This window comes from Lissotriton vulgaris, chromosome 10, assembly GCF_964263255.1.
Source record: "Lissotriton vulgaris chromosome 10, aLisVul1.2, whole genome shotgun sequence".
Lineage (NCBI taxonomy): Eukaryota > Metazoa > Chordata > Amphibia > Caudata > Salamandridae > Lissotriton > Lissotriton vulgaris.
In genome coordinates this window covers 1,072,327,665-1,072,347,081 of record NC_141698.1, presented here as the reverse complement: position 1 = coordinate 1,072,347,081, position 19,417 = coordinate 1,072,327,665, and the positions used below count along the sequence as shown (strand labels likewise).

General features: G+C 47.3%; 1 protein-coding gene and 1 non-coding gene across 5 annotated transcripts in view; both read right to left on the bottom strand.

Annotated features, from left to right (window-relative positions):
- The window catches only part of TOP2B (DNA topoisomerase II beta), a 683,650-nt gene that overhangs the window by 459,782 nt on the left and 204,451 nt on the right, over positions 1-19,417 (bottom strand). For all 4 annotated transcript variants that reach the window (XM_086942134.1, XM_086942133.1, XM_086942135.1 and 1 more), the window contains exon 4: positions 6,840-6,903. In XM_086942134.1, coding sequence (XP_086798260.1) covers positions 6,840-6,903 — 64 coding nt within the window. The remainder of the gene's footprint in view (positions 1-6,839; positions 6,904-19,417) is intronic.
- LOC147689332 (small nucleolar RNA SNORD89) lies at positions 7,493-7,605 on the bottom strand. Its single transcript, XR_015300819.1, has one exon. It is a non-coding gene; the product is annotated as a small nucleolar RNA SNORD89 (small nucleolar RNA).

Sequence of the window (19,417 nt, the reverse complement as noted above, 5' to 3'; positions counted from 1 at the left end):
TAGGTTCGCCTGGCTCTGGGGGACACTGCTTGGGCAGTTATGTATGAAAGCGAAATCTACAGACCGGGCAGGACTTAGAAAGGTTATCAAGAACCCCCCATTGGCCACCCCCCACGCAACATGGGCCCTTCAGTAATAATAAGTCCTCACTAGAGTAGATTTTATTGTGATTTGGCTGATCTGGCAGGGTTTGGCCAGGATTGCTGGCACTGGTCGCATCCGGGCGCAGACGGGCTTGCCTTCGACGCGCAGACGGGCTGGTCTTCGGCGCGCAGACGGGCTGGTTTTCGGCGCTCAGACGGGCTGGTCTTCGGCGCTCAGACGGGCTTGCCGGCGGCGCGCACACTGCGCGTCCGGAAGAACATGAGCAATATATAGCCCAGCCCCTCCTCCAGCTAGACAGCAGCTTATGGTCCTGCCGGGCTCAGGGTCTGACCCATGATGGCGCCCTGTCCTCCACACAAACGGCAATACAGCCGCAATGGACCGGGGTAGGGGGAGCACACCTCACAACAGGTTTGAGAGTACATTGCAAATTAGTGAAGAAGCAGCGATTTAAAAGTGGTAAGAAAGTCGATTTAAAAGCACAATTAATACAAGAGGGTCGAGCAAGTAACGATCAGGTAAGAGCAGAAAAGTACACAGTAATATTAATCATTACATCCAAAGTGCCTCGCAGTCTGATCCCAAGCGCTTAAGCGGCATCGTAGGAGCTGCCACCACCTACTACTGCCGCCTAGTATGCCAGGGCAGTGGGTTCTGTGGGCATGGCACACAGGGATGTGTGCCATGTCGACTCTTGCTTTAGTTCTGTACTTAGGCACTCAGCCTGCAAAGGTAGTTGTAGGTGTCTGGGTACAGGGCCCTTGAGGGTGGCACAATAAGTGCTGCAGCCCTCAGGGGTCTTCTCTGGTCACCATGCCCTGGGTACCCAGGATACCATTTACTAGGGGTGGACAGGTGGCCAGAGATGCCAATTGGGTTTTTAGTTTCAGCAGAGTTTTAGGGAAAGAACAGAGGCCCTGGGTACCTGGTTGGCAGGAACCCAGGGCACACTCAGTCAAGGCACATCAGCAGTTCAGAAAAAAGTGGGGGCATACCAAGGCAAAAAAATTGCACTTTCTCACAAGTATAATATGCTTTTGGTCTACCATGTGAGGGTTCTGTCACCAATTCATATGTAAAAACAATTCAATAAACTATTCTTCTTGATATAGATTGATTAGTAGAAGGCAGGCAAACCAGTTCTTACTGGTCCATAATTCATGAAAATCCTATCTAATTTTCTTATGAATTTAGTTTTGTCCAGATAGAATTTCAACACCCCGATACATCAAGGGAGTGGAGAGACTTCTCTGCCGGCGTTCAAGGATTTAGGGGAAAAAACATGAGCAAAGAAGTAATTTGGTTAATGTGGAAATCAGAGATCACTTTAGAGAAAAAATTGTTTTTGCGAAGGACTGTACATGGTTCGTTTGCACACAGGGCTTAGATTTCATGTCCTCTGCCAGCTGAAGTAATAAGACTAGGAGAGCTGTTTCTATGTAAGGTGTTGTAAAGAGGCCTTGTAAATAGGTTCAAAAGGAGGCCACATTAATTGAGATATAACAAAGATAAACTCCTGGGGGGCAGAGGGAGTTCTAACTGGAGGGGAAACCTTCTTAATACCCTTCAAGAAATCCTTAAACACCGGAATTTAAAAATTGAAGTTTGTGAGGGGGATTGTCTATAAGAGTCTATGGATGCGAAATGTAACTTAGATGAGTACAGTAAATTAGATTTTGCTACATGAAGCAGGTATGTTGCCAACACTGCAACAGGATAATTAAATGGATCGGAATGGTTTTGAATACACCAAATACAAAATCTCTTCCACTTCAAGGCATAGGATCTTCTCGTGTAAGACTGCTTGGACTCTCTCTTCAGGAACCAAGCGGTTGATCGCAGCAATGAAAAATTTGGAGGGAGCATCTGACTTCCCAACTTGTAAAGGAGATCCTGTCTGCATGGAAACCTCCTGTGCTGGCACTCAGAGGTGAAGAAGGTCCATGAACCACCATTGACGAAGAAATTCTGGCACTATTAGTATCATTCTGGTTTTGGATTTGTACAACTTGATCAAAACTGACAGAATAAGAGGGATGGGTGGAAAAGAGTAAAGAAATAACCATGACCAGTCGATCAAAAGGGCATTTGTATTTGACTGGGTTTGGTAAAATCTGGAGGCGCGGTCTTGGCAATTTGTTTTCTGCATCTGCCAAAAAACCTATGTGGGTGAAGACCCATTCTTGAAAAATTACCTCCAGTACTCTTGAATAATACGCCCAAGGGAATTTGCTTCTGTTATTTTTTAACTCCAGCAAGGTGTACTGCTGTAATTCATAGGTTCCTCACTATGAGCCATTTCCATATGTCCTGTGATCTGAGTCAGAGAGGTCTGGAACGTTTATTCATCATTGTATTATTGTTAGTAGGAGTTTGCTGGTATCACAGGAAGAAAGGCCTTCAATACTAGGTGTAGTGCTCTCAATTCCAGGAGATTGATATGGTAAGGATCACATGTGCAGCTTGGGTGCCCACAATAGCACCCATATAGTGTATCTGTTGTACATTGATTTTTTTTATGTTGACTTCAAGACCAAGTCATGAGAACATGTCCAGACATATCTTGAAATGCTTCAGAGTTGTTTCTGAGGATGGACCCCTTTATTAGCCAATCGTCTGGATAGGGATAGACTAATATATTTTGCACTCTTAGATGTACTGCTATGAAAGCCATGCATTTCGAAAACGTCCTGGGTGCAGACTTTAGCCCAAATGGAAGCACTGTAAATTGAAGATGTTTAGAGCCTACCATGAACAGTAGAAAAGGTTGACATTTCTCTACGATCGGTATGTGAACGCAGGCCTCTTGCAGGTCTATAGCACACATCCAGTCGCTTTGTTGTATCTAGGGGTATATTTAGAGTAATGGAAGCATCCTGAAGCTTTCCTTTTTTATAAATTTGGTTGAAGTTCTCAAGTCTTGTAGGGGTCTGAATTCTGGTTTAGGTTACTTCTTCAGAACCAGAAAATTCCAGGAGTAAACTCCCAATCCCTTCTTTTTAGCATTGTGTCTAACTCTTTCTGCAACAGATCTATTTCATAGACTGATGGTTTGGTGGGTGGTATTGAAGGAGGAGAGGATCTGAAAGGTAGAGAATATCCATTCTGCACAATATTCAAGACCCATTTAGCTTTGGTTATTTGGCGACCTCCTGGACATAATTGCCTATGCTACCTCCTACTGGAGTAGGTAATAGAGGAGAAGTATTAGTTTATCTGGAGGTTTTCCTGCAAAATGCAGTTCGAGGTTGGTGAAGACCTCCTTTCTATGTAGAAGACTTCCTGTGGTGGTATGGTTGCCTTGGTTGCTGCTCCTGTTGGTGCAACCAATGAGAGGTTTGAACCCTCTGAGGGAAAAAACGCCTGTTAGAAGGCCTGAATCGCCCAACTGCTTTCAAAGTGTCCATTTCAGACTTCATTCTTTACTTTGTCATCCGCATGCGAGCCGAAAAATATTGAGCCTGAGAATAATCAATTAGCAATTATTTCTTGCGCTTCCGGTTTAAGGCTGGTCAGTCTCAACCAAGAGTTGAGTCTTGTAGAGAGGTCATGGCAGTAACCCATGTGCTACCAAGCCGGATGAATCTGCTGCTGCCACAATGATTTAAGACAAAAATTCCTTCTTTAACCGCGGCGGCTATTCCGCCGCAGTGCGGCGGTTTAGCGGAGTGGGTGGGGCTGCGTCGGCCAAGAACGTGCGCAACACTACAGAGGTAGTGCTTGTGACAGCCGTTGGCCGGCGAACGCAGCGAAGGTGATACGGATCTCTTGGGAATCTTGTCTATTTTACTCTAAACATTTGTTTGTCAGAGTATTTTTGTAAAGAGTCCCACAGGAAACAAACAAATCTTCCTTTTGCTCTCTTTGCCTGGTGGGGCAGTTGGAGGAGAAACTATGTGATTTTATAGATACAGCTACAGTCATTGAATCTGGCCTAGGATCTTACCTTCAAAAAAGGGGGTCCTGGTCTGGTCGTTCGGATTTCTTTAGAAGTCTGGAAGGAACAGACCTAATTGAAGCAGGTTTAAAGAATTGCTGCATTGCAGGCTCTAAAAGACCTAGAACCAAAGGCAAAAGAGTTCTAGAAGAGGTCCCTTGGTGTAAAGTTGCAAGGATGACTAACGTCTAAGTAGTCTTTGAGGGTATCGCGATGTTCAATACATCATTAAAGGTTGAGAAATCATCTACTAGAAAGACTCTAGCTGGAGGAGGGTCTGTCAGTGTTGGAGAGTAATCTCTTATAGAAGATTGTGAGGTAGTTGAAGGTGAATATCTCCTGTAGTGAGATCGAGACGGTGACCATCTTCTGAACATCTTGAACGAGAAGAGGTAGATCTTGACCTGATCTGATGACCATTCCTAGGTTTTCCCGTTCTCACAGGGGCGGCCGCTCTTTCCAAGTGTTAGCGCCCCGCTATGGAACAGTCTACCCATTGCCCTTAGACAGACAACTGAGCTAGGCGAGTTCAGGAGGAAGTTAAAGACCTGGCGATTTCGATAAGTAGCATTACTTCCTGGAGCCTTGTGTCCTTTTTCTGCCTGTTTTCAGTGGGTATTAGCGCCGGGACACTCCATGGAGTAGCTGTGCGCTCTAAAAATACCCAATTACAATCTTCCAGTACATGGTCTTCTAGATCTAGAGTGCGTTGGATGCCTCCTCCTCCGTGATCTCTGTCTCATTGCAGAGGATGTCTGTCTGACATGAGAAGATACTACTGCTCCCTCTCCAAACAGTCTTGGAGCTGAGACTCGCCCAGGATAGTGTTCCTCGAGGGCAAATATGCGTGAGAAGAATCTGAACCAGGAGAATGACTTCCCAGCTTACCTAAGCTTCGCAACCACCTTGGTGACAGATGGGATTGATGGAGATCTAGACCATGACGCCACAAAGGCTGGTCATGACTGCAACAAATGCGGCAGTGAAGTCTTTGATGTTGATAGAAGATGCTTTGCTGCACGTGGGGTTACTCTAGGGGAGTCCTTTGAGCAGGAGGAAAGCGCTCTGGTGGGAGAATGACCTTCACCATTACTTCTTGAGCAACCACCAGTCTTTCGTTTTCTTGCTGCTTCTCCTGTAGTCCAGGCAGTCTTATTTTTTCTTCTATATCTTCATGTTCTTTTGGAGAGCTTTTTTTACAGTGTCCGCATGAATTAGGATGGTGATCTTCTGGAAGGCAGCGAATACAGACCCTATTTTGGGTCTGTTTAAGCCATCTTCTTCCCACAGGATGAGCACTTCACAAAAAGGGAAGGCATTCTGTAAGAAAAATCACAACTTTAAGTCAGAAAAAAAGTGTTGAGTTACTTTAGCCTTAACCCCTTCCATGCTCATGACTAGCTCAGCTCGTCATGAGGCACAGTGGAGCTGTGCTTATAACAAGCTGAGCTCGTCATGAACAATGGTATTCAAAGAATGTCAGCACAGGAGGGGAAAAGTCACAGCAGCCAAGGTGTTAAAGGACGTTGAGTACAAAATTGAAAACAAGTGGTTATACATATTTTCTCTTGATATTTGCCAAAAAGGTAGAGTTCAGTGCACAAGGATCCTGTTTCCAGTAAACGGAAAAACGAAGTGGCCTAACTGCCACCTGTATGTCATGATGGGGCACTGAGATTACTAGAATATTAATAATCCACATTTGTAAAGCGGAATCATCACCCGTTAGGGTCTCTAGGTGCTGAGGGCCGTCAGGAAGAGTAAGCAAGCTATTGCCCAGAGTCACATGGTGCTGGGCTAATCTGCCGCCGGCCCCGGGGATCGAACCGGAGTCAGTCACCCTGGCCGCGGCGCCACACTCTTCAATGCACAGTGCCAGTTGCATTACCTGAATGTATTGCTTACAGCATATTGGCTAAATTCTGTCCATTTCTTTTGAAGAAAGCTTGTGAAAAGTTGGATATGTTTACCTTTACTTTGTGGTGCCTTAAATGAAAGTATATGTCTTTCTTTCTAAAAAATAAAAAAAATTAGCCTGTTTATAGGCTACAATTATTGCGATTGTAAATCATTTGTTAGACTGATGCATAAGCATACAAGTATTTTTTAAACGCTCCTGGGCGGGACTATTCGGTGCTTAGGACTATTGTTTAGGATCCCCTGGAATAGACAATATACCTAGTAAGAGGACTTCATATAATAACATTTACGATTAATATTGGAGTCATTTTTGCAGGTATTTAAAAAAATAAACAGATTTTGCTCTATTTCTTACGTGTAGAAGTTAGGCCTACATAGTGGGGAAATTAGATTTGAAAAAAGCTTTGGATACAGCAAAACATTGAGCAAAACAAAGTACACAAGGCAAATAAAGTGCAAAACACACCAAAATATTCATAAACAATACAGCACGACAACTGGAAGAATGCCCCTTACATGTATGAGATGAATAAACACATTTCCAGTGATCAAGTGGCTTGAGAGTTAAACATCAGGGCATAAGTTTTGACAAACAAATTAATTTTAAACCCAAACAGGACCATGGCACATTCCAAAAGATATATATTCAGAAAAGTAGTATTAGGAGTGAAAAATATATTTCAACAAGATGAGACCATAACATACATCGGCCTTGGAACCAATCTTTTGGAATATCCAAACTCCTACGATTGACAGTGATGTCTGGGTAACATCAAAGTGGGCGACTATGGTGCCAAAACCATAGCCCAAGAACTGGAAAAAAAATATTTCATGAATAGCTCAAAATTATAAACTGTGGAAGCATGCTTCTACTTACGGATCAATGGAAATTTTTATACAGTTCATGTTCTTGTCCCTTTGTTTATTGTCAGCTGCATTTACTACAAAACAAACGGGTTTTTAAAACAATGAATTCACCCAATCACTTTTAACATGAAAAAAACAGGAAACGTGTGTGACATTTTAGGATGCATAAATGTAGGTAAGATGTAGTTTGGGCAAAATGTGGATATCTAGAATTAAAATCCAACTTTTTAACCATGACATACAAATAACTGCTAACGAAAAGAAACAATCACAAAGGAAAATCTAATATCTTTAGGACCCTAAAATTTTTTACCTAAGAGAGAATAATATATTGTTGATAGAAATAAGGCTGGATCAACACTGTTTCTCTTTGGTAGCAGGAACATATAAAAGTCAAAAGCAGGCGGTATCGAAATTCCAGGGGTAGGAATGAGCAAGGATTATTCCCATAAATAAAGATACGAGATTAAGGTGTTTCTATACGGAAAACAGAAATGAAAAGATACACATGCAAAAAGCAAATTTCCATTACTTTTACGCAATATATCTTGGAACCAACATGTTACGAGTCCTATTTCCAAACATATGTGACATAATTTTGCTTATACCCAGAACCAACAAGGATAACCAATCATGCAATCAGAAGAATGTCAATACAATGCTACTGAGGTCAGCTCAGATTTCGCTTCAAGGGAATTTGTCATGGCATCTCCAACAGAGAGCAAACTGCTTAAGGAGATACTTCAATTCGGCCTTTTCTGTCATCATTCCTCAGTTTCGTAGCAATTGTATTACAACTGTAAACCTACAGTGTCTTGTGTACAGACGTGATGGAAAGTAGGCTCCGACTGCCTTATTAGAGCAAAATACATTACTGTAGCAAACACTCCAGAAGCAATGGACTCTGCCCGGTTTTAAAAGTTGGATCTTTGATGAAAAACAAATTAATGAATAGAACATTACATGACATACCTTTCTCAAACCTTGCAAGACTAAGGCTGCCGGATTCAGCCTGCATAGGCGGTTGTAGTCACCCATCTACTGGTCACACACACCCGGTCTACCGGGAAGGCGTCTACATGGAGTAGCCCGCCCACAGATGAATTATACAGATAACCGGCAGGAGTAAATCCACACCTGGCCTTGTGCCACTGCTCCTCTCGATGCGCACACACAGCATGCTGCCCTCACACAAGCATCCTCTGCTGCCTCCTTCCCACATGCCTTCTAGCCATGCATCCATAATCAGAGTATATACACAGCTGTGAGGCAGAACACTCGTGATCATTTGTAGTACAGGTGTGACGCAGCAGACCGAATTTGCAAACATTAAACATGACAATACTTACATGAAGTGTGTGAATTAACTGGTAATCTACCCGAATTAGGGTTTGGTAGAAAACATGGATGTATGATGCTTTTTATGTTATCTCTGAATATTATTTAAAGACCATCCTGTAGTGTTCCTATTTTATAAGCCAAGCCAGTTCCTTCATTTAAGCTATGCGAGAGAACTAAGACATTCAATGTATGTTATAAAACTTGTAAAGCTCATGACTGCCCCCTAGAGGGCTTCCCAGCGTGGCCCTACTACCACCTGCAACATCCCACCACATACACAGACTACTCGGTGTACAGCCAGGTCTTCTGCTGCTTTCTTAAACAGATGTGGTTGGATATTGTCTGAAGCGATGGAGGCAGATTGTTCCATAGTACTGGTGCCACTGCTCGGAAAGAGTGACCACCTTTAGCCAGATTAAAGTGAGGTGCCGTCAGAAGATTGGAGTCAGCAGGTCTTAGAGCCCTGGTAGGAATATAGGGCTGAAACACAGACCACAAGGTAGGTGCGCCCAGCTTATTCATGATCTGGTGGGCAACACACAATGTCATCAAGAAAAAAGCCCAAGTTTGTAACAATAGATTTGGGTTTAGGGGATGATCCTAACACCCAATCACCACTGATCTCCCCAGATTTGTAAATGTTTCCCGAACAGGAGAATCTCGGTTTTCTTGGATTCAAACTCAGGTAGTTAGCAAGCATCCTGTCGGCAACGGCCATCAAACAGTTCTTAAAGTTGGCAGTCCAGGCTATGGAATCAGCCGTCTGTGATAAAATAAGCCAAGTATCGTCTGCATAGGACCAGTGAAAGCCCGAAAGATCTTAAATCATCAGCCAATAGGTTTTACTTAAGTATTAAAAGAGGTGGGACTGAGGGCAGAGCCTTGCGGGGGCGCCATGCTCAAAGGTCCACATGGTAGATGTGAAAGGTGGAGATTTCACTTTAAAAGAACGATCTTTTTAAATAGAGGCAATCAAAGCTCAGACCTCACCCTGGACTCAAAACTCCTGTGAACGCAGCAGGAGCACATCATGGGACACCATATCAAAAGCAGTGCTTAAATCCAACAGAATAAGCGCCACAAACCCTTCTTCATCAGTAGTTAGTCGCAGGACCTCTGTCACTTTGAGATGAGCAGATTCAGTGCTGTAGGCAGTTCTAAATCTATTTTGCGACGGGTCTAGCAGCTGGTGCTTCTCTAGGAAGTCCAACAGCAAGCTAGTCTCCTGTTTCTCCACCACTTTAGCCAAAAAAAGGCAGGAGAAAGATGGGATGATAATTATTCAAGAGACCCGGGTCAACCGAAGGTTTCTTTAAAAGTGTAATATCGTTGAATTGTTTCCATGCAGTGGACACCACAGTAGTAGATCAAGCAAGGTTAGACAAACTCAGAAAAATGGGGATACACATCTCGTCAACTGTAAGCATCAATTCTAGTTTCAATGGATTATCAGGAGAATCAGACTTTACACTGCGCATAAGGACTTTAAGAGTGATGTCATCCAGCAATTTAAACTCCAACAGCCTGTCACCCTGTATCATATTCCCAGTTTCTTCGCTAAAACCTCTCGCACTGGACACAGAATTGCCACAGGGTAAATAAACATTGATAGGATTAACTTTTTCACTAAAATGATTTGCCAGCCTATCACATTTATCGTCAGGAAAGTCAAACAAGCATTTACAATGCAATGGTTTTGCCTTTGTTAAAGTTTGAGCTGTTGGCAAAGCTCTTGATCTTTTTTTTTTAACATAAATAAATGGCCTTGTTATTTGCAATGGCACTAGCTTTATCTTTTGCAAATGACACCCACAAACACCTACAGAGAGCCCCCAACACACTGCGAGCACCAACACACTGCGAGCACCACCACACTGCGAGGTGACAAGGGGGTTATGGCGCTAACACACGGAGATGTGTGTCAACTGGCCCGAGAGGGCAGTTGAAGTATGCAACACACGTCTGACACTCGGGTTATGCCACTAATACATAAGATACAGGTGGGTGGTACCCCTTCACTTTTCCGCCCATGTACCACTCATAAACCCACAGGCATACTCAAGACTCCAACAAGGCCTTTCCTAGGGCGCGTCCGAACCCCTGGACTTTCCCAAACCATGCCGCCTCGCAGCTCCCTCGGCTACTCCCAGACGTACCCTCTGGAGAAGACACTCGCATCTGGTTCTCACATACTTCCACAGCCCCAGTCTCACCTCGGATACTCACAAGGCCGTAAGCCTGCCTCTTTCATGCAACTGCCATCGATAAGACGTACCTGTCCAGTCCACACACCTTCGCTACTCAAAACTAACATCCCCGGACCTTGAGGACGGCAGCCCTCGCCCCATAAGACACAACACCTCACGCCAATGGGCCCCGCCATACTCACAGCTGCCCGCTAGCCCATCAGGTGCTTACTGTTCCTGCTGTACTCCCAGCTACCCCCCACCGCCGGTTACAGCAGTCCCGGGTCATTCTCGAAATACTGAAAGACAGTGCAGCTTCGCAATGACAGCAGTCCCGGCAGCCCCCAAGATACTCACAGCTGCACGGTCCATCCAGGCAGTCCGTCGGGTACTTGGGCTAACCTCCTCCGACTGCAGTCCACCAGGTCCCCGAAGCAGCGGCATGAGGCCGGGCAGGCGCGACCGCGTGCCCCGCACAGCAGCACCGCCAACACCCAGAGGTGCAGGCCGGGCCACGGGACTCCCAGCAGCCGCCGCTGCCCCCCGGGACAGAGCCACATCGGTGCCGGCGGGTGAGATCCCCGGGGCTCCTGTGCGCCCGAGCCTCCTGCACGTACGGGTCCTCCCACGGGACACGGCAGAGTGAGTGAGCCCCGCTCCGAGGGGGGCCGACCCTCGCAGCCCCTCCGCGAGGTCCCGATGGGCAGAACTCTCCGACCTCCTCAAAGACGTCCACGGCTGATGGCCAGGTCCCTGCTCCGATCCAAGCTGTGCAGGCACTAGGCTCCACTCCAGGGACGGACGCTGCGAGTCCCTCCTCAGCCCGAGTGAGAGAGGAGCACGCCGATCTCCTTCTAGGCAGCCCCGATCTCCAATTCCAATAAGGGGGCGCAGGCACTCGGGCGCGTTAACTCCGAATTGAATCGTAATGCAAAAAGAGAGTCAAGTAGAGAATACGGCCCAAACCCTGCAGTCAGCTCAAAAAAGGTGAGCTACATACTGCGTGCCAATGCACTCTTCTGATTCTTGTTGTCTTTCTCCCCCAGGGTCCCTCCCTCTCCTCGCCCTCAGGCGCCACCACGCACATGCAGTATTTTGGGACTAACTTCTAACTTCCTCATTCTGTGCAGATGGACAGTAAAGATAAACGCGGTGTCACGCCGATAGTGAAATGTGTGTTTTACCGTAACTTGGAAATAAGCGGCTCTCTGGGGGTTATAGTTTAATACAGCGCCTCGGAGGCGATTTAGAAGCACCTTAAGCCCTGACAAGGCAGAAAGCGGCGAGAGGTAAAGACGATAGGCAGAAGAACGGGGCGGTGAGATTCCAATGCACCGAAAGAGAAACGGAGAGGGGACGCTTCAGTGCGCTTTCGAATCTCTGCTGAGATGGTGGCGGGAAGTTGCGGTAGAAATGCGGAGACTCAGGTTAAAGGAAACATTCACATCCATAGAGAATGCCGTTCAGTACTCCAACCAGAACTATGGGGCTTGAATGCTATAAATGCAATGCACCACAAACGTTAAACACAAGACTGTCCAGAAAAGATCGTTTAATAAACCCATAAATACCTGCAGTACTTTCCGGCGCTGGGGCGGCGCAGCAGCCCACCATGGCTGCAAGAGGCGGCTCCGTCACGCAGGGATCGCGAGAGAGAATGGCACGTGGCAGAAAGCTTCCCTACGACGACATCCCAGGCATGAAGCTGAGCACGGTGGAGACGAGGCTTTGCAAGACCCGGCCGGCGCAAGCTGTTTCCGGGCTCCTCCACTCCGCAGGCACCAAGTCAGAGAGCTCACTCTCAGGCCGGGGCTTCTCTCACTGCCAATTTATGTTTCCAGAATCCCAGAGGGGAGGAGAAAGTACACGAGCTGCCTGTCAGCAGCCGCACAAGGGCTCAAAAAAGGTGAGCTACATACTGCGTGCCGGCAATGCCGGACCAGACACGGGGGCGTTCCCGGCGTCGCGTGACGTCGGCAAAAGCCAAAGAATCTCGGGAACGCCCCCGTGTCTGGTCCGGCATTGACGGACAGGCCCCTCGTCCAATGGCAAGGCTCCGTTTACGGAGCCAGCCAATCAATGACGAGGGCCGACCCAAAGCCACAAACACAACTCAAGAGGTTTTTTGGCACATGCGCAAAGCGCATGGCCAGTCAAAACCTAAAAAGGAGTTCTTAGGCCGGTGGCTTGAGAAAGCTCTGGATACTAGCGTAGATTTCTTTACAGGAATAGCTACTTTTCTCAACTATGTCTGCGTAAGAGTGCCTCTTTAACCAGCCTATGACAAACTTGAATGGCCGTTAAATAATTACTTTAAGCCACAGCATTGTAAGATTTCCTCCAGGTGCGTTCTATCAGCGTGCATTGCTTTGCTCCTCAATTTACCGTCAAACAGGAGGCAGAGCATTTCATATTCTGCCTTCTAGTCCAAAGCAGAAGGAGTAGTTTCTGTCCTGTAACTCCAGTTCTGTAGTAGGGGTATCTCTGTTATAGTCATAATCTAGTGAATAGTCCCGCCCATGTGCGCGGACCCCGGAGCAATCAAAAATAATCTCTTAAGCTGTCAAAACATGCAGACCTGCATAGACACTTAAGAGAGAATTTAAAGACAGATAATGCAGCCTATATCCACAGGCTACACTGTCCAATACTTCAACTGGAAATTCCACTAAAAACCACAACAGCACAGCCTGTCCAGGGTTTTCCAGAGAGAAAAACCTTGCTTTGAACAGCAAAACCCTCTGGAATGATAGAGAGGAAGGAGTGGACAGACAAGCCCCATAGGCTGCCATTATGTGGCTCAAAACAGGATACTGTGCCTTTAAGAGAACTTCCCAGAAGCCTCACAGTATCCCAGAATGCAGTGCAGGTCCCTTTCACCTTCAGTTCTTTTTAAAGGCGTAACACGCCAGACCTGTAGCATTCCTTACATGAATATCTCTCTCCACCGGGGAGGAGGGCGGGCGCTTATGACTATAACAGAGATACCCCTACTACAGAACTGGAGTTACAGGACAGAAACTACTCCTTCTGTAGTAGGGGATCTCTGTGTATAGTCATAATCTAGTGAATAGAATGGCAAGCCCATCCCCACACCAAAGCGGCGGTGGAGAAACGAGAAATAACCACTATTGTGCGAACAAATTTCGCAGCGAAGCCTGCCCAACCTGAGCATCTGCCCTGGTATCCGTGTCCAGACAGTAATGCTAGGCCAAGGTATGGACCGTCTTCCAAGTGGCGGCCATGCAGATTTCTGCAATCGCAACATTAAGCAGCAAAGCAGTCGCGGTAGCTTTGCCCCTGGTGGAATGAGCCTTAGGTTTACCTCCTAAGATCATATTAGTATGTTGGTAACACAATAGTGTACAGGACACAATCCACCTAGAGATGGACTGTTTTGAGGTAGCAAAACCGGTCCAGACTGATTCATAATTGTCAAACAATTGATCTGAACCACGAATATCTCTGGTTTTAGCCAGATAAAATTCCAACACCCTCCTAACATCCAGGGAATGTAGGGACCTTCCCGCTGGAGATGCCGGATTCTGAACAAACGTAGGCAAAGTTATTGTCTGATTGACATGAAAACCAGAAAGAACCTTAGGAAGACATTTAGGGTGAGTATGCGTAACAACCTCAGCAGCATGAAATACAGTATAAGGTCCTTGGCAACACAACGCCTAAATACCACTCCCCCTGCGGGCCGATGTGATGGCCACGAGGAACGCCGCCTTCCAGGACAGATGCTGCAACGAAGCCCTATGAATAGGTTCAAAAGGCTCCTACATCAATTTGGACAGCACCACATTCAATTCCCATGAAGGCGAAGGAAGCCAGACAGGAAGGAATGCTTTCTTCCAGCCTTCCAAAAAAATCTTTGATCACAGGGATCTGGAAGAAGGAAGTCTGAAGGGCATTTCCTGTAGGCAGTCAGTGCAGCAATATGAACCGTAATGGAGTAGACATTAAGGCCCGACTGCGCCAGGCGTAGAAGATACAGAAGGAAGACATCTTCCTTACACGTCGACAGGGCATGGTCCTTGGACTTGCACCAGATGCAAAAACTTCTTTCACTATTAAGCAGAAGAAGTCCTAGTGGAAGGATGCTTAGCCTCCTTCAGTATGTCCATACAAACTTTTGGTAGATTCAAATGGCCATATCACACTATCTCAGGAGCCATGCAGCCAAACTCAAAGACGAGAGGTTGGGGTGCAACGTCTGCCCCCTGAACTTTGCGAGAAGGTCCGGCCTGCAAGGCCTCCGTATGAGAGGACGGAGAGACCGGTGAAGCAGGTCCGTGAACCACCACAGTCTGGCCCATTCCGGGGCAATCAGGATCATCTGCGCCCTGGACTGGGACAGCTTGATGAACACCGCCGGAATCAAGGGAAAGGGTGGAAAAGCGTACAGAAAGCTGTTCGACCAGTTAATCCAGAAGGCATTCCCCTGCTTCCCCACAGGCAGTACCTGGAGGCGAAGTCTCGGCATTCGCCGAAGACTTCTCCTAGTACTTCGTCGTTTATGACCCACTCATGGCTTTCCTGAATCAGTCTGCTCAGCACGTCTGCCCGAGCATTCTGCACACCTGGCAGATGGGTAGCCGTTAGAGTCAGTCGCCAGATCGCCCGCGCCTCGTCCGACAGAGTGCGCGATCTCGAACCCCCCTGCTTGTTGAGGTAATACATTGTGGTCAAATTGTCCGTCTGTACAAGCAGAGAGTTGGTCTGGAAGGACGGAAGAAACGCCTTCAATGCCAAGGGAACAGCTCTGAGTTCCCAGAAAATGATGTGATACGTGGACTCCATCGGGGACCACGTTCCTTGTATCTGCAAGTCTCCGGAAAGCGCCCCCCAGCCGTGGGGAGACGCATCCGTCACGACAGTCTGTGTGGAAATGTCCTTGTGAAAGGGAACCCCTCTTAGGAGATTCTCCGCTGAACACTACCACCTCAGAGACTGAAGAGCACGCAGAGACAGTCGTATCTTGTCGCCCAAGGATCCTTTCCTCTAATCCCACTGATCCTCCAAGCACTCCTGCAAAGGTCTCATGAGCAGCTGTGCGTGTGGCGTGAGGAACATACAAGAGGCCACCGACCCCAGTAGAGAAGACACCCATGACGCCGACCTCACTACGACGTCACCATCACTAAGACAGTGACTGTCTCTATGACAACCAACACTCAGACGTCAAAATGTCACTAGGTGTCAACCAAGGAGACGCCGAGCCATCCCTAACGGTGACGTCCTGACCCAACGGAAGAGGGCAGAGCCCAAGTGCTCCATGACGTCGACGTCGAGACACTCCATGACGTCGGCGTCGAGACACTCCATGCTCGAGGCACTCCATGGCGTCGACGTCGAGGCACTCCATGGCGTCGACGTCGAGGCACTCCATGGCGTCGACGTCGAGGCACTCCATGGCGTCGACGTCGAGGCACTCCAGGACGTCCAGGCACTCCACGTGCCGACTGGAACCGCGTCATAGCTCAGACGTGCCCTTACTGGGGATAACCCCAGAGATTACAGCATGGGACTCGGTAGAGGACCTACCCTCACCTCACCCAGAGGCTGAAGATGCCTTCAAACTCCTCTGTTTGAAACCTGGAAGCCGGAGCCCCCTAGAAAAGAAGGTACAGAGAAGACAGGTGTCCAAAGACACAGGCAAGCACAGAGTACAAACCCTGTGAGCTTCAGCTTTGGCCTTCAGTTCAGCTGCAGACAAAGCACATGTCAGACTAGAAATAGTCTAAAGATAAAAAGACTGCAGAAATTCTGCCAAAAAACCACAGCAGAATGCAGATAAAGGCCAAAGACGTCGAGTGAAGCTACAAAAATCCAAAAATATCACAAAAATAGTATAGAAAAAGCTCAGAAAAGAAGAGCTAATGCTCCAGGGTCCTGCTAGCAGGAGCCGGAAAAAAGAACTGAAGGTGAAAGGGACCTGCACTGCATTCTGGGATACTGTGAGGCTTCTGGGAAGTTCTCTTAAAGGCACAGTATCCTGTTTTGAGCCACATAATGGCAGCCTATGGGGCTTGTCTGTCCACTCCTTCCTCTCTATCATTCCAGAGGGTTTTGCTGTTCAAAGCAAGGTTTTTCTCTGTGGAAAACCCTGGACAGGCTGTGCTGTTGTGGTTTTTGGTGGAATTTCCAGTTGAAGTATTGGACAGTGTAGCCTGTGGATATAGGCTGCATTATCTGTCTTTAAATTCTCTCTTAAGTGTCTATGCAGGTCTGCATGTTTTGACAGCTTAAGAGATTATTTTTGATTGCTCCGGGGTCCGCGCATATGGGCGGGACTATTCACTAGATTATGACTATACACAGAGATCCCCTACTACAGAACCAAATCATCAAGCACAGATGTTAACCAGGAGTTGGTCTTCTGTGCAGCAGACTCAATATTTTGCATCACACTTAGGAAGAGTTTCCTAGAGGAGACTGTGTAACCATTAGAGATTTCATTTGTGATATTACCTATCTGAATGTCTTTTGACCTCTGCGCTACCACGGGCACTAGGGATAAGCAATTGTATCAGGACCATATGGTGGTCAGACCACGCAACCGGAAGGGAGGAGATACCTGGAGGTTAGAAAGGTTTGAAAAGATAGCTCCAATAGAAATCCCACCATGTGTTGGACTAGTCAACAGCTGAGTCAATTCAATAGCTCCCAGATCACTAAATAGAGTATGTACTCTACCACAATTAGTCTGCTCGTGGCGAAAAATAAGGTCAACATTGATATTAAAATTGGCCTGTCTCAGAAGAGCATGGGAAATTCACGCCATCAAAGAGTCCTTAAAAAACAATTCTCGGGCCCATGCTGCCTAAAAACCAATAGGCCTGAAAAGGTGAAGTTATTAATTTGGATCTGAAATACTGCATTTTCACACTCCATTACACTAGATGTTGTTAAACTGCAAGTAAAATCCTCTTTACAAACGATCGCAATATTATACACCCCCCCCCTGCAATTGTATCACACTTTGTGATGTTGTTCGGTGATAAAATCCAGAATCCCTGAAGGAAGTCCCTCCAACGAGCGGCAATTAATAAACAGGTTTAGACCTGTTGAAACGTTACCTTCCGTTGCAGCCACAACCATCCCAACAAGGCAAATATTGAAGCGACAATGTTTGCAATATGTCACCTTCGCTCAGATTTATGGTGTGAGTGCACTTACTATGCAGCTCTGGGCGCAAGGTCTTCAACTCGGAAGTGGGAAAACAAACAGTTTGTCCATTTGGGCCCGTGGCGTTGTTCGGGAGCAAATAGGCTTGCCTTTGGCTCCTCCGCTCATCGGCCGGAATTTTTGAAGAGCATAGGGTTCTTAGAGTTTAACATGTGCTGTCCCACTAGAGCGCTGACTTTCTAAGACACATGGCTTCACCAAAAGGGCCGCAAAAAAGAGTGCTCGAACGTCTAACAAACGGTGAGAAAAGGTCACAAAAACAAACTGTCCACATCTTCACCAGCCTCCCCACCCCCACACCCATACACATTTAACAATCAAAAACAGTTTAGAAAGAGGAGATAAACCAATTTAAAAACATCTGAAAATGAGTGTTCTAGAAAGTCACTTAGAGATAGTCTAGATGTGTGTCATTTCAGGCCTCCAGCAAAATTAGGCGATAATGATCAAGTAAATAGTCATGATAAAAGTACCATGCATACAACACCACCAACCTGGTATTAAATATTATAAGGAATTTGCTGTAAGAATAGATCAGTTAAATGCACAGAAATGATGTGCAGCGATCCCAAGCATTAACGGTTGCCCTTTCTACTTCACAACCCTTGCTTAAACAAATAATCTGCATTTATAAAGGTGACAATTCTAGCTATTCGGCACACTAAGACACACTAAGGTCTTTAAAGACCTCTCAGCAATCCCGCTGTGTGGGATTTACTGGAGGCAACAGGAGGGCTTGTTGGCCCTCAAGGACCTTCCGGACCAAAGGAAACATAATCCCCAACCAGCAGTGCACCAGGAGACGCGTTTGCAGGGCGGTGGTGAAGGGGGTGTGGCCTTCAGCCACATGCGGGAGGCTTTGCATGTTTTATTTGTTTTTATTTTTTTAAGGAGGAGAGGCTGCATGGCCCCCCTTATCTGGGCCATTTTCGGCCCTGGGGACCAAATACCCCAGGGCCAGGCCTTTTTATTCAATCGGTGAGGAAGCCCCCCCTCCGCAGGCTGATTTTGCCCCAGGGACCTCATCTCTCCGGGTGTTGCCTTTTCATTTGTTTTTTTATATTAAAAAATAAGGGGCGAGGCAGCAAGGCCCCCCCCTCCCAGGCTTATTTTGGCCCCTCAAACCCCATTCTCCAAGACCTGCCCTCCATTTTGGGTGCCCTACTTGCACCCATGGGCAACCATTAACATTTGTAAGGGACTGCGGGGGAGCTTCAAGGCTCCCGCAGTCCCACAGGTTGGTAGTCCCTGATGTAGTGTCCTGTAACGTTCTAGTGTTCTGCACGTACACGCACCCATGCACCCGCAGGCCAGGCGTGGCCTGCGGCGTACAATAAAGGAAGGGCGCGCGCTCGTGCACGTCACTTCCGACATTGACCCTGTGTCTGAGTCTTCAGTGCTACTGCGCGCTGCCAACCCCCGCGCAAGGGTGCCAAGTCACTGAGGCCACTGGTGGCCCCAAAAGGTCAAGGCAGAACACTGGCGACGAGCGGAGGGGGCCCAACCCTCGCTCGCACCCCCCTGCCACCTCGGAGCAGACTCGCTCCATCCCGCGGTGCCTACCGCGCTTCTGCAGCCCTTCTGCAGTTGGCCGCTCTGGGGACCTGTGTGACTATCTGGGCCTTTGCTTCCGGCCTATTCACCCCTTCGAACCTCGAGAGAGGGCCACCTGGGGCGGAGGACCCCCCTGCGTCGAGGGGAGTCAAGCGGCGCGGCTGAGCACGGAGCCGGCCCGCCTTCTGCGTTCACATGCCATTTCTCACGCATTGCGCGTGTGACGCCTGGAACTACCTGAAAGCGGTTTCAGTGGTGCTTGGGGATAGAGGACTTCAGCAAAGGGTAAGCCCACCACTCCCTGAGTGACCCC